Consider the following 13,907-nt stretch of genomic DNA (forward strand, 5'->3'; position numbering starts at 1 on the left):
AACAACACGTGTGTTGTCATCTTCATAACTTCACTTGATTTTGCTTCCACTTTATTTATTCTAACATGAATAAGTATAAAGCTACTAGAACAAGCAACGTATATATATATATATATATATATATATATATATATATATATATATATATATATATATATATATATTGTAGCGGAATTGGCAATATCCTAAATGGGGGGAATAAAGAGCTTATCGGATACGTCTGTTGTTGTGTAGCAAGCCGAGAGAAAAGAGTGGAAGAGAGTTCCAAGATGGCGTCCATGGGTTTTTATTGGAGTTGATCCCATGCAATTCTCGCAGAATCGCGTATGCTCTCGCGCGATTATACAAATATATAATTACCGGCCACTATAAAGGCAGGACGCTGGGAAGCAGCCAGGCAGTGTCCTGCAGATTGTGTGTAGGTGGTTTTGGCGGTTGGATTGTTCTTTGTGACGAACCACGAATCTGCGAGAAGCGAGTTTTCTGCCTTTTTTTCTGTCTCCTTCTTCTTTCTCTACGGTCATTTCAACCAAGAAACCCCTCTCTTCTAGAGGTGGGCGGTGCAGGGCGAAACTGACTATTTCCTATCTTTGTTCCTGATTTTTGCCGCCTACTACATTTTGCTACACACACACACACACACACACACACACACACACACACACACACACACACACACACATATATATATATTAGTTGGGGGTGCGTCCGGCTTTGCCTGGTCGTAAAATACGTTTAAATATGATATTTTAATTTGTTCAGATTTCGCATATATTATTATAGAGTCGTGATTTTAAATGTAAAAAAAAGTATTAGGGAGCCATCAGCTAAAATCGAAACCGAAAGCAAAACTGTAGCATTCAAAGCTGGTAACGTTACCACTGTATCTACGTGCCACGCATATGAACTGATTAAAAATTTAAAATAAACTAAAATGAATGTTAAAAATGTATAACGAGTTTTTTTCAATTTTGATCCATTTTTGAGCCTTAAAAATTATTTGAACCAGCTAAATACCCATAAAAGAACGGTCTATAAAAGGTCCAATCATTTGAGGCCCCTAATACCGGCTTTCGGAAGAGATAGAGTTTGAAAATATGGAGACAGACAGACAGCCTTTCATATATTAGATATACTATTATATAAAAATCACTTTGCGTGCGTGCGTGTGTGTGTTTCTTCCTTATAGATTCCAAAACGGCTGACCCTATGTTTTGCAAATTTCACACAAAGGTAATTTATATGTCTGCCAGTGTTCTCAGATATGTTTTGTGCAGAAATTCGTCCGATAAGTATCGAAAATCGAAAAAATCCGATCCTAAAAATACAGGGAATATTTTAGGTTACACCGGCAAGGAGGATAATAAAATCTCAACAAATAATTTCTTATTATAAATAAAAACAAAACAAAAAAATGTTTATTAACATCTGGCAACATAGCTCAGTGGTAGAGCATTCGACTACAGATCGAATGGCTCGGTGGTACCTCACCATTTTATTTTAATTTTTTTTTTCCTTATTAATTATTTAATTATTATTTGGTCAAGTAGATTTGACCTTTTTCACCAGTTAATCTCGATTGCTTGGAGATGGCTAAGATTTTATAAACGTCTTGGCCCGCTGATGTACGCAGACATTTCGATACGAAAACAGCACTGACTTGATTTTACTTGTTTCCCCGCTGAGGTTGATGAAATACGAATAGAAACTTTTAAATGCGGGGAGCCCCAGAACTCCATCAAAAGGCTCTTTTTCATTGTAACACAACGAATCCCGTGAACAAAGTGGACGAACCGGACGAGCGCATGCTACCCCTGCTTATTTAATAAAGAATTGCATCGGAAATCCCGCGCAGATTCCCAGGTTCGACTCGAAGAAGGTCGAAAGCTACATCGGTTGAAACGTTGTTAAAATACCACTCCAAATTAAAACAGTAGTTTGAAAAATCAAAACAGTTCAATTTTTCAATCCTCATCTCGAAAAGAATTCGACCTAACTGGTAATCGGGAATAATTGTCCCTCACTAATTTGATGCCTTCAAGTAGGGAGCAATAAGTATATTTTTAAAAATACGTGTAGATTATATAATTATAATAATATTTCACGTGAAAACAATGGTATCTACGTATTCCTCTTATTTTTAAGATGATTATATAAAAAATTAGGAAAATCGATAGGTAGAAAATTATTCATTAAAGAAAATAAAAAAATAGAATTTGATGAAAACAAAGGAGAATTCAAAAGGGAGGTAATTTTTCGTTTTGGTTTAAAACAAGATGGCGGAATATTTTCACCTACTAACACGATTAAAGTTGTTTTGTTTAATAATTCAGTAATATTTGGATAATTTCGACTGAATAATTTGGAAGCTACCATCGTAACTTATTAGAATTGAAATATATATATAATAATAAAATAAAAGAATCAGTTGAAACCATTTTTTTTAAATCTGAAAACTCCATTTAGATCCGAATTTTATTTTCTTATCAGTATCAATGTAGTTTGAAAAATCAAAACAGTTCAGTTTTTCAATCTTCACCTCGAAAAGAATTCGACCTATTGTCCCTCACTAATTTGATGCCTTCAGGTAGGGAGCAATAAGTATATTTTTAAAAATACATGTAGATTATTTAGTTATAATAATATATATATTGTAAATGTAAGAGTTCGTTCTACTATTTTAGCAACATCAGCGCGTTTTTAGCGCGGAATATGAATTTTCTTTTCTTATCTGGATCCATTTCCAATAATAAATTGTACAAATAGCACATACGTGTTTTCACCTTCGTTCTTTCGCTTGATTTAAAGACCGTGTTTTGCTTCCACTTTTTTTTTTATTCTAATATGAATTAGTGTAAGGCTTCCATAAAAGTAACGTATCCAACAAAGGTATGACATTAATTTTCGACAACCATAACAAAAAATACAAGTAAAAACTAATAAAATGAAATTAATTCATCGCAATTTTTACTCTGTATTAAAAAAAAAAGAGATTAGGGTTTAAATCGCAGATAAACATTTTTTTACACTCCATAAAATCGCGCGAAATTTGATTTGAACATCGCAGATTGCAAAAAAAAAAAAAATTAAAAAATGACAAAATATCACAATGGCGACAAATTTTTCGAAAAAGAGCCAAATTAAACATTAAAAATATAGGGGGAAAAGTCGATGCAAATATGCATTATATCTTGTATTTTACTTGCACATTATTTATTCTAGCATGAATAAGTTTAAAACTTCTAGAAGAAAAAAGCAACATATTTTAACATAAATAAAGTCTTGTTTAAACATCTCTCGTATCGAACAAAGAGAAAATATACAAAATTGTTTACTTACCAATTAAAAATATTCACTAAAGTCATATATCGTGTGAAAGGATGCTTGAAAATAGTTATAAGTTTAAATATTTTTGCAGTTTCTATTTTCTCGTTTGCAATCTTGCAAGATGATTCCGACGTGTCTACTTTAGTTTCAGGTAAATTGTTGACAGTCGGTGTCGTCTTTTCATCTGGTAGATACACCGTGATTGTGTAAATAGAGCTTTCGTCTGCGTGAATGTCGACGGTTTTAGCCAATTCTTTTTCGGCAACGGCCCAAACGGTAGAAAAGTCTGTCTTGTTCTGTCGGCAGGCTCTTTCAATGACCTTTTTAGCTTTCATGACCTTCCCATTGGCGAATAGCCACCGAATCGATTCTTCTAAAAAGCTGAAAAAAAAAAAAAAATGAAAACTGTAAATAGAATAAAATAAATGTGGAAAAAAATTATATATTTGTAACCTGGTCCCTGGTTTCGTAGAGGCCATTTTGGATATGGATGATGTGATGTTCGTTCAACGCTTGCGAAGATGACCGTGATCATGTAATTGTTCTGTGGGTTCGAAGATGATTTGTTAGACCAATTCGAGCTCTGAAGTATTTCCCGTATGTTGGACATTTGGAATAATTCTGTATCAGATATGTTGATTGCTCTGTCTTTTCTAATGTCCCGTTTTCTCTTGCGTTCTTCATTGCGTGTGAATTCAGCAATTATAGCCCCTTTGTGGGTTGCGGCATGCTATGGACATCTGTCTTGTGTTAGCTTTTCACATGAATTAGAATACAAACTAGATACGGCCAAAAAATGGGGGGGGGGGTGGAAAAAACCACCAAGTAGTTGTTTTTTTTTTGTAAACGAATTAAAATCTATTAAAATCCATTATTCTTGAGCGACTATTTTTTCCAGAAAGATAAAAGCCTGAATTTTATATGAAAAGCAGAATAATGTAAAACTTATTTTACTATTTTTAATAGAATTTAAAATTTTCCAACACCACATCATTCACCGCCATTTTTGTCTCAATGAATAAAACATTTAATTTTCTTTTAAAAATGGTTTTTGAAACAATTTTTTTTTGTCTGAATAAGATTTATGATGATTTGCTATAAGAATATGTAAAAATATTATAATATAAATACATGAATTTCAAATAATTCCAACTTTTTATATCACTCTAGAGATTTCACATAGCGAAACTAAAACAAAAACAAACAAACAAACAAACAAACAAACAAACAAAAATCAAACAAAATTTGAGAATAGTTTAAAATAAACTACGGAGGCCTTGATAGAACTAAATACACTCCATTGAGCCATATTTTTAACATTTGACGACGATTAAGTGAAGGGGTTAATTCTTTCTTTCATAAGTGACCATTTTGGGAATGCTAAGCGTCGTCTGTGTTGAAAACAACACATGCATCTAGTATGATGCTTGATCCACAGAAGGTGAATTAACAAGACATTGCCGAAATAAATTATCGTTATTTAGCAAAAGGTGCAGTTATTTATCGATTTTTTCCTTTTTGGTATGGATTCTTGAAAGCATTTCCTATTTAATAGTGTTTTAGCAATATTGGGATCACGAAAAGAAAATTATTAATTTATTCTTCAAAGATTTAAAATCAGTGCTTTTTGCAAAAAAGTGGAAATATCTTTAGCTAATCTGAAAGATAATAAGAATTATTAACATATTCAACGAATTTCACACTTCAAAACACAAAAAATGAAAAAAGTAAACACATTCAAAATTCGGATTTTTAATCTTCAAATCTGGTACGTGCGTAGTTATTGTTCTTTGTTTGTGTGTTTGTTTGTTTTTATCGACAATCCTCACTCTGCTTACATATTTGTACTCACAAATAAAGGAGGGTTTGTAGGTAAATATATATATATATATAACTATCGATTATAAAAAAGTACATCATTATAAAGTTCAATGTAGAAATGTTCCCACTTTTAGTTACCCAAGAGCTCAATTGTTTTATTTTTTTATTTTTGCGATTATATAAAAAAGAGAATTTATACGAGCCCATAGTTAAATTTAGAGGAATCTCGTATGAGAGATGCTAAATGAATACTTACAAGATATCGATGATGAAAAAGATTGGCATCATCGCGACATAAAAGCAATATATTCTCCAACTATAATTTCTGATGAGATAAGCAACCAAAGCGGGAACGGACATGGCGCTACTCCACAAAATGGAAAAGACACCAGCCATAAATGAGCGCTTGTCGGTAGAGAAGAGTTCACAAATCGCCGTCACACCACTGATCAAATAACCCTGAAACACAAACACAAAGTAGATTATTTATATATTAGTTGTTAGATTAAGCAAATATTGCTGCATAGCTTTTGTAGCAAAGAAAATCAAAAACAAAAAAAAGCAATTGCAGAATAAAAAAACAAAAACAAATGCCCTTTAATCAATAAATGATTAAAACTTTAACTGAACTTTACTTTCTACTTTCTCTTCGTTATCGCTGCATTTGTCTTGATTATTATCGGCGCTTCAAGGTCACAACAATATATTACTGAAATAAAGTGATATTTTGTGAGTATTAAAACATACATATGTAGACATAAATTGGATGAAAACGATTCTGTAGATTAACAATAATAATTACTTATTATATGAATACGACTGAAAAAAATTACTTTGAAATGAGGAATTAATTTATATAATGGTTGTAAGCTTAAGCAAGGTTGACCAAACAAAAATCACTTAGTTGTGTGCGAAATCTAACATGTTGCATAACTTTTGTGACAAGGAAAAACGCCAACAAAACAACACTTGCAGAATAAGAGATAAAAGCAGTTGCTCATTAGTAAACAACTTCAATGAGCTTCAACCTCTACTTCCTCTTCGTAAAGCGTTCACAGAAACAAGTTGTTTTTCTATAACCGTTGAAAAGAACATTTTTTTAAGCCTTTAACCCCAAACAGTGCATACTTGAAACGTAAAGGGCTACTATTTGGGATCGTGTCTAACTGTAACATAGCGAAGCCGTGCGTATGCAAATGCGTGCAAAATGATGTCACCTGTAAAGGAAAATAAAAACTTTAAAAAAGGAGATCACGTTAGAGACGTGAATAACGTTCGAGAAAACGATCACGCGGGTGACGTCACGGTCGTAACTACAAGCTAATCCCATAAACAGAATATGTACATTTTTGACATTAAAATAACCCGACGATGGTGGACATACCATAAAACTCAACATTCAACCAACCTTCCTGACGTATCATTTCGTCTTACCTCTTCAAATAGTCCAGTTAATATTCTCCCAAAAACGAACATCCAATATTCTGATGAGAAGGCGCATATAAGTGCAGCCAACATAACAAAGAATCCGCACGTGATGTGCATCGGGCGTCGTCCAAATTTTTCCGTAAGAATCGGAAAGATGAAAGCGCCTGCACTTTGGCCAATAATAAAACAGGTCTGCGACAGTTCGGCCAGACCATTTTTGCTGCATACCAAATCCCACTGAAAATTAAAAGAAATGAAAATAAAAATAGATAAATAAATAAATAAAATTAAAATAAAATAAAATAGAGGACATGTGTGCTCCTTTTGCAAGTGATCAGGACTCCTTATATATATATATATATATATATATATATATATATATATATATATATATATATATATATATGATGAAAATAATGGAAATAGTATTCCGAGAAAATAGAGAAATAAAAATGTTTCACGTGCACAGTGTGATACAGTTCTATTTCAGAAAAACGTAGACACAGATTAACCTCTCACACCATTCAAACACCTCCTGTAATAATTAACACAGAATCTCAATCAATAAATTACATAAAAAACACTAATTTCATTTCTGTTACAAACCTATATTTGAATTTCAACAGATATATCTTTTTTTCCAGTAAGAATGTTAAATGCGTTCATATTTTTAAAGTTACATTAACGACCATATGACGTCACTGAAATTTCTCTCTTGTAACAGCGCCAACCCTCCCCCCTCCTTTTTGAATTTCCAACGTCTTTTTTCCGTTTTACTGAAATAGAACTGCATCACACTGTGCATGTGAAACATTTTCAAATATTTTGTACTGGTATTTTTTGTTTCTTAATCTCATTCACCCAGAGGAAGTCTTGAAATAAAGACGAAACGTTGATGAACACATAATACGGTTTGTTCCTCTCTCTCTCTCTCTCTCTCTCTCTCTCTATATATATATATATATATATATATATATATATATATATAATAGGACAACAAAAATATGAGATGAAGTCACAAAACTATATATTGGTAGATATAGAATGGATCATCTATTGAATAATGGAATACAAGCAAAATTTGGGAGGTAGAAGGGACTCTTTATGCCAAGGCATTTCGAAGCCTAATGCTTCTCATCAGAAGAGTATATAAGGTGCTAGGTAGCATGGGGAAGATGCGGCGTCTAGCGTAGGGTTCATTGGGGACGAAAAAGATTAAGAGGAATTAGAGAATGTTCGGGGAAGCTTTACTGAATTCTAAATAAATAAGAAGAAGCTTGTTATATATAGTATGATATATAAGATTGTATATGGTCTTTAACATAGTGTTGAGATTAAGGGGTATATGTATTAGGGTTAAATTGGGGGTGTATTCTTGCTGCGTGGTAATTTATTTATTTTATTTACTTTTTTTACGCAGTGGTAACCACTTATCAAGGGCCGGAAGCCACTCAGGGATAAGGGTATTGCAAGTACATTACGTTAGTGTGGAGATTTGATGAAGTGTTTACTTAAGGGGGCGGTTCATTAGGAATTTGTTAATGTTGGACTTGAACACATCCAAGTTTTAGTCAGGTGGGAGGCAGGCAGACGGAACAGAGTTCCACAGGCGTGCAGTTCTAAGAAAGAAGCTTTGTTCATGGAATCTACGTTTTGACCTAGGCACAGAAAAAGAGTGGGGGAAACTTTTCACAGTGGATTCGGCTAGACGGGTGTTTTTCGTGAAAGATTGGCGAGGGGGGGACCAGAGATTGGAGTTCAGACGAGCACCTGCCATGGAAATAACGATAAAAGGATAGGCTCGCAACGTCTCTTCTGTGGGAGAAAGGTTGCAAGGTAGAGAAAAGGGCATCCCCCACTAAGCCACGAAGTCTATTTTGTACTCTGTCAAGGCAGGATAGGCTGTTTTTAGCAGCTCCTGCCCAGATATGGCAGCAGTATTCCATCCTTGGACGTACTTGGCTTTTATATAGATAGAGAATTGCATCAGTAGTGAGATATCTTCTGGAGCGGTAGAAGGATCCAACCATCTTTCCAGCGACCCTGGCAACAGACTTGATGTACGTGTTCCATTTCAGATCAGGAGTAAAGGTCAAACCCAGAAGCTTGTCAAAACACGGGGCCTCACCCAGACGAGAGCCATCCATCCCAATTGATACCAGATGGGGATCAGAGCGTTGATGATGTAAGGATAGGAGTTTGGTTTTAGATGCATTAAAGGTAACCAGCCACATCTTCCCCACTGAACCACGCGCTCGAGATCAGAGGAGAGAGAATCAGAGAGAAATTTGTCACGTACAGCCTTTGATGTGTTGCCGTAGATGGTCGTGTCATCAGCATAGATGTCAACGAATGATTTAAGTATGTGTTTAGGGAGGTCATTGATGTGGATCAGAAAGAGAGTTGGGCCTAGGATTGACCCCTGAGGGACTCCAGCATTAATACTGCAGGTCTCCGATTTTTGTCCATCGACCACTACTCTTATGAGCCTATCTGAGAAAAATGATTTAATGATTGAGAAAACATTTCCAGTTATACCGTAGCTGGAAATCTTGTGAAGTAGACCCTTATACCATACCTTGTGGAAGGCTTTTGATATGTCAAGAGCAATTGCCCTAGAAAGGAAACCTTTGTCAAGAGATTCACTAATCCTGTGAGATATAACCGTCAGCACATCTGCGGTAGATCCTGCAGAGCGGAAACCATATTGTGTGTCACTAAGAAGGTTGTTTCTGCTGAGGTGGTTGACTACTTCTCTATTTAATATAGATTCCAGCAACTTACTCATAACACACAGGAGACTTATTGGTCTGTACTGAGAGGGAGATGACTTATCACCTGAATTCTTAAATACAGGGCAAACTGATGAGGTCTTCCAGGGAGTCGGGAAGCACTTCTCCTTAAGGCAGCGCTTAAACAATTTCGTAAGTATGGGAGCAAGTTCTGGTTGAAGCTTTTTAAACATTATAATTGGGATGCCGTCAGGGCCAGTTGCTTTACTGGAATCAAGGTTATTGATTAGCTTGGCGACCTCATGCACGGATATTTGTATGTTACCTAGCTTGTTCTGTGTTATAGGAGGAAATATGAGGAGTTGATGGCCTTCGTCGCATAGGGTAGAATTAGCTGCAAAGTTCTTTGCAAATAGTTTGGCCTTGTTTTGACATTTATATATATATGAATTCTAAGATAAATTATGTATAATTAATTACAACAAAATTTATTGTTTGATAATGGAGTACAGATAATTATTAAAGTCCTTTCCTTAACCCATATATTTTCAATAAACAGAAGAAATTTTGTTACCAAAATAGATGTGAGTAATTATGAATGTATGAATGTTGCTTATTAGCACAAAGATCGAAAATTTAAATTGAGGTAATAGTGTAAATAAAGGATATCCAAAGTCGAAGTAACGAACACACTGGAACCGTTATATATATATATATATACTCTCGCAATCCTGTGTAGACACTGAAGCCCATGTGTTCTGGATTGTAATCTTCATAGTTGCAAAGGTAGTAGGTTTTTCATTGCGGAGCTTCCTCTTTATCTGGTCCCACAAGGCTTCAATAACGTTCAAATCTGACGAGTTCGCCGGCCATTCAAGAACAGCGATCGATCGTTCTCGGAGCTAGGAGGACATGGTGTTGGAAGAGTACGCCGGTGGCAAGTCATGTTGAAAAATGATGTCTAGTTATCCAACACTGGCAGTAAATTAGCTTCCACGATATCTTGCGTTAAGAAGTCTGTGAAGTTCCCGCAATCTTGCATGGTTTGGGGCTGTATGATTGCTAAAGGTGTGGGTAATTTATGTTTCATCAAAGCAACTGTAAACACAAAAGTCTACCAAGATATTCTGGAAGCTAATTTACTGCCAGTGTTGGATAACAAGTTTGACAGGGAGGCTACAGACATCATTTTTCAACATGACTTGGCACCGGCGCACTCTGCCAACACCACGTCTTCCTGGCTCCGAGAACGATCGATCTCTGTTCTTGAATGGCCGGCGAACTCGTCAGATTTGAACGTTATTGAAGCCTTGTGGGACCAGATAAAGAGGAAGCTCCGCAATGAAAAACCTACTACCTTTGCAACTATGAAGATTACAATCCAGAACACATGGGCTTCAGTGTCTACACAGGATTGCGAGAAGCTTGTTGATTCCATGCCTCGGCGAATTGATGCTGTTATCAAAGGCAAAAGGTGCTGCTACTAAATATTGATTTATTTTATTTGTATTTATGTTAATAAAAAACTATTTTGTTTATTTACCTGCCTTGTCCTATTATTTTGAGACACGAAATATTCAAAAACTGACATTGCAATTGATATGAAAAATACATTCCGTCGGAAAACAACTATTTCAGTTGGTTTAGCATGATAGGGATATTTTGGCACCAATTACATCTCACAGATCGTCGCCAATAAGAATTTAGCGCTAAAAAACATGATGTTCTATTTTTTTGACCAGCACAAATATATAAAATAAATGATGATCTGAATTCTTATCATTGACACCTCTCCATTTTCACACATTTATAGGATACATAAATAAAAATCTTTTACGGTCAATGTCTAATAAAACAAAATCTTTATTTGTACCTTTTTTTTACTTTGTCCCTATAACTATCTTTAAAGTACTTTTTTATTCTCTAAATTAGATTAAAAATTTTCCCACTTTTTCGGATCTTTCACTTATTTTGTTGTTCCGCTATTCCCTTGTTCCGTTATTCGGCCATACACCATTTTATTATTCCGTTATTCCTTAATCCCTGAACATTTTTTTTCCTTCATTACAATATTTCCTTTCTTTTAATCTCTTACTCCAATATTACTTTATTATTTCATTCCATTGCTCCCTTATTCTGTTATTCCTTTATTTCGTTATTTCCTTGTTCTCTTATGCCATTATTTTGTAAACCTCTTATTTCATTATTCTTTTAGTGTTCTGACTTTCTTAAAATTCCCTTTTTCTTTTTTCCCCAATTTTGTATATAGTTATATATGATCACGAGGTACAAAACAAACTGCATCATTTAAAGCCCTGACCCTTTTCTGAAATTCGTCCCCAAATACACCCGATGAAACCTCACATCTTCACACACACACACACACACACACACACACACACACACACACACACACACACACACACACACACACATGTGTATAATGATTCAAGCATGGTTTATTTTCCTAACGATTGTACTCTCTTAGTTTTTCTTAATTGGAATTTAAATTTACTCAAAATAATTAAAAAACAACAATTTCTTGCAGCTATGTAAACTCCACTGAATAAGTTTTAATTCAAATTAAACCAAAATTTTGTATTAATGGTTGTTTATTTTAAATCAGTTATTGGTTATTTCAATAACAATTGGTTTTACCAATTATGGGGATCAAAATGACCACCAAATGGGTAGCTTAAACTACCCTTTTTTTTTTTTTTTTACAAAAATCTAAAGTTTCAATCGTTAATTTTCCCCACAATTCCACCAACGGTTGTGATTAACGATGCTTTCCATGATTCAAATATTATTAATCGTAGGAAACAATTGGTCTGCCTATTTAGCGCGTTAACACTGGTCCCCACTACCACCCCACTCAATTGTTAAAATTTGAAATATTTCGATATCATACAAGTGAAATTCAATTCATTAACTTTTCCTACAATATCAACCAAAAGTTGTGATGAATATCCCTTCAAGTGGTAAAATAATTCAATTTTTCGCAAATAACTAAAAATCCATTATCTAAAATGCTTTCAAATTTCTGATTAATGTTATATATATATATATATATATATATATATATATATATATATATATATATATATATATATATATATATATATTTATATATATATATATATATATAATATGACGAATTTATTATTTACATTATATATATATATATCGTATTTTGATTGCAGAAATCCCCTTCTGAACCAAAGTACCGTAGGTTTTCAACAAGATATGTCACATACAAATTCAATACATCTACCCTGACAGCCACTATCTTATGTAGATTACTACCACCATTTCTGCGGCATTCAGTCGTGATAATAAAATGCTACATTACATCTGATGAGCAACACCATCATAATGGCCACATCTATAGAGGAAGGAGTTAATATTTTTCTCCCTAATTATTTAGTCCTAACACCGCTACTAATTAAGACCGGGACCAGCTCTACATTTTCCAAAGCTAATGTGATCACACCGATTTTAACTCGTTATCAGCTACATAGACATAACATAATCTTACAAATTTCTTATCCAAAAATAATAAATCCTCCCCTGGCAAAGTCCTCCCACTGCGATTGGCTGCGACCTGCTTATTTCCTTATTCCAGAATGGTGATATTCCGCATAAACGAACGTTTACTCAACATTAAAACATGGCGTCGTTACGCGACATCTTTTTCCCCCGCTGATGCTTCTGATTCAAAACTCACATCTGCCGTTGTTAAATATTTTGGAAAAACAAATATTACATGTATACGCACATTACTAAATTGCCACTTCTCTTGATAACTATGGATATATATATATATATATATATATATATTGAGTATATATACGCATTTTATTACTACTATCCCCCCCCTCCGTTAGTTTGCTTGCACGATCATGCCGATCCAATTTTGTTAGAGTTCGTGGCTGCGTGTGTTCGGCTGAGCGTTCGTGTGTATAGTACCTATTTATTTTTCATTATTGTATTTGTACTTATATAATAGTATATATATATATATATATATATATATATATATATATATATATATATATATATATATATATATATTTTATTCAATTTTCACCCCAAACAAGGCACAGTGCCACTTTGAAGCAGGGGGCTACTATTAGGGAATTAATTAGCGGGGTCATTATGAGGGGAGAAGAGTAGAAAGATGTTTGTTAACATTACACTTAAACTTCTGCATATCATTGCAGTTGGGAAAGCAGAATCCCGGAAGGGAGTTCCAAAGACCCGCAGTTCTGGGGAAGAAACTATTGGAGTAAAAGGCTTTCTTGCACCTAGGGATCTCTACTGTAAAGGGATGAGACTTAGTAGCTTGTCGGGTTTGTCGGGGGTAGTTACGTCGGGGAGGTACAAGTGTTATATATATATAAGCACACACATACAGAGTATATTTACATTTTTTATTATTTGGTTTATATTTTTTACTGATTACTTTCTTTTGAATTTAGCAGCTATTCGATTCATGTATATTCCGTATTTGCATGCACGTGTACGCTTGCGAATGCGTGTGTATTTACAGTATAGCTTGGAATCGGTATTTACTGCATTTATACTCATGCTAGGGTA

At 34.3% G+C, this 13,907-nt stretch overlaps 1 protein-coding gene across 3 annotated transcripts in view; it reads right to left on the reverse strand.

Moving 5' to 3' along the window:
* Positions 1–13,907, reverse strand: part of LOC145260482 (organic cation transporter protein-like) — a 127,807-nt gene that overhangs the window by 57,185 nt on the left and 56,715 nt on the right. For all 3 annotated transcript variants that reach the window (XM_080118589.1, XM_080118590.1, XM_080118591.1), the window contains 3 exons: positions 6,583–6,813; positions 5,405–5,607; positions 3,340–3,708 (listed from right to left, as the gene is read on the reverse strand). In XM_080118589.1, coding sequence (XP_079974715.1) covers positions 3,340–3,708; positions 5,405–5,607; positions 6,583–6,813 — 803 coding nt within the window. The remainder of the gene's footprint in view (positions 1–3,339; positions 3,709–5,404; positions 5,608–6,582; positions 6,814–13,907) is intronic.

This window comes from Euprymna scolopes, chromosome 36 (genome assembly GCF_053919585.1).
Source record: "Euprymna scolopes isolate OS-2025 chromosome 36, ASM5391958v1, whole genome shotgun sequence".
Taxonomy (NCBI): domain Eukaryota; kingdom Metazoa; phylum Mollusca; class Cephalopoda; order Sepiida; family Sepiolidae; genus Euprymna; species Euprymna scolopes.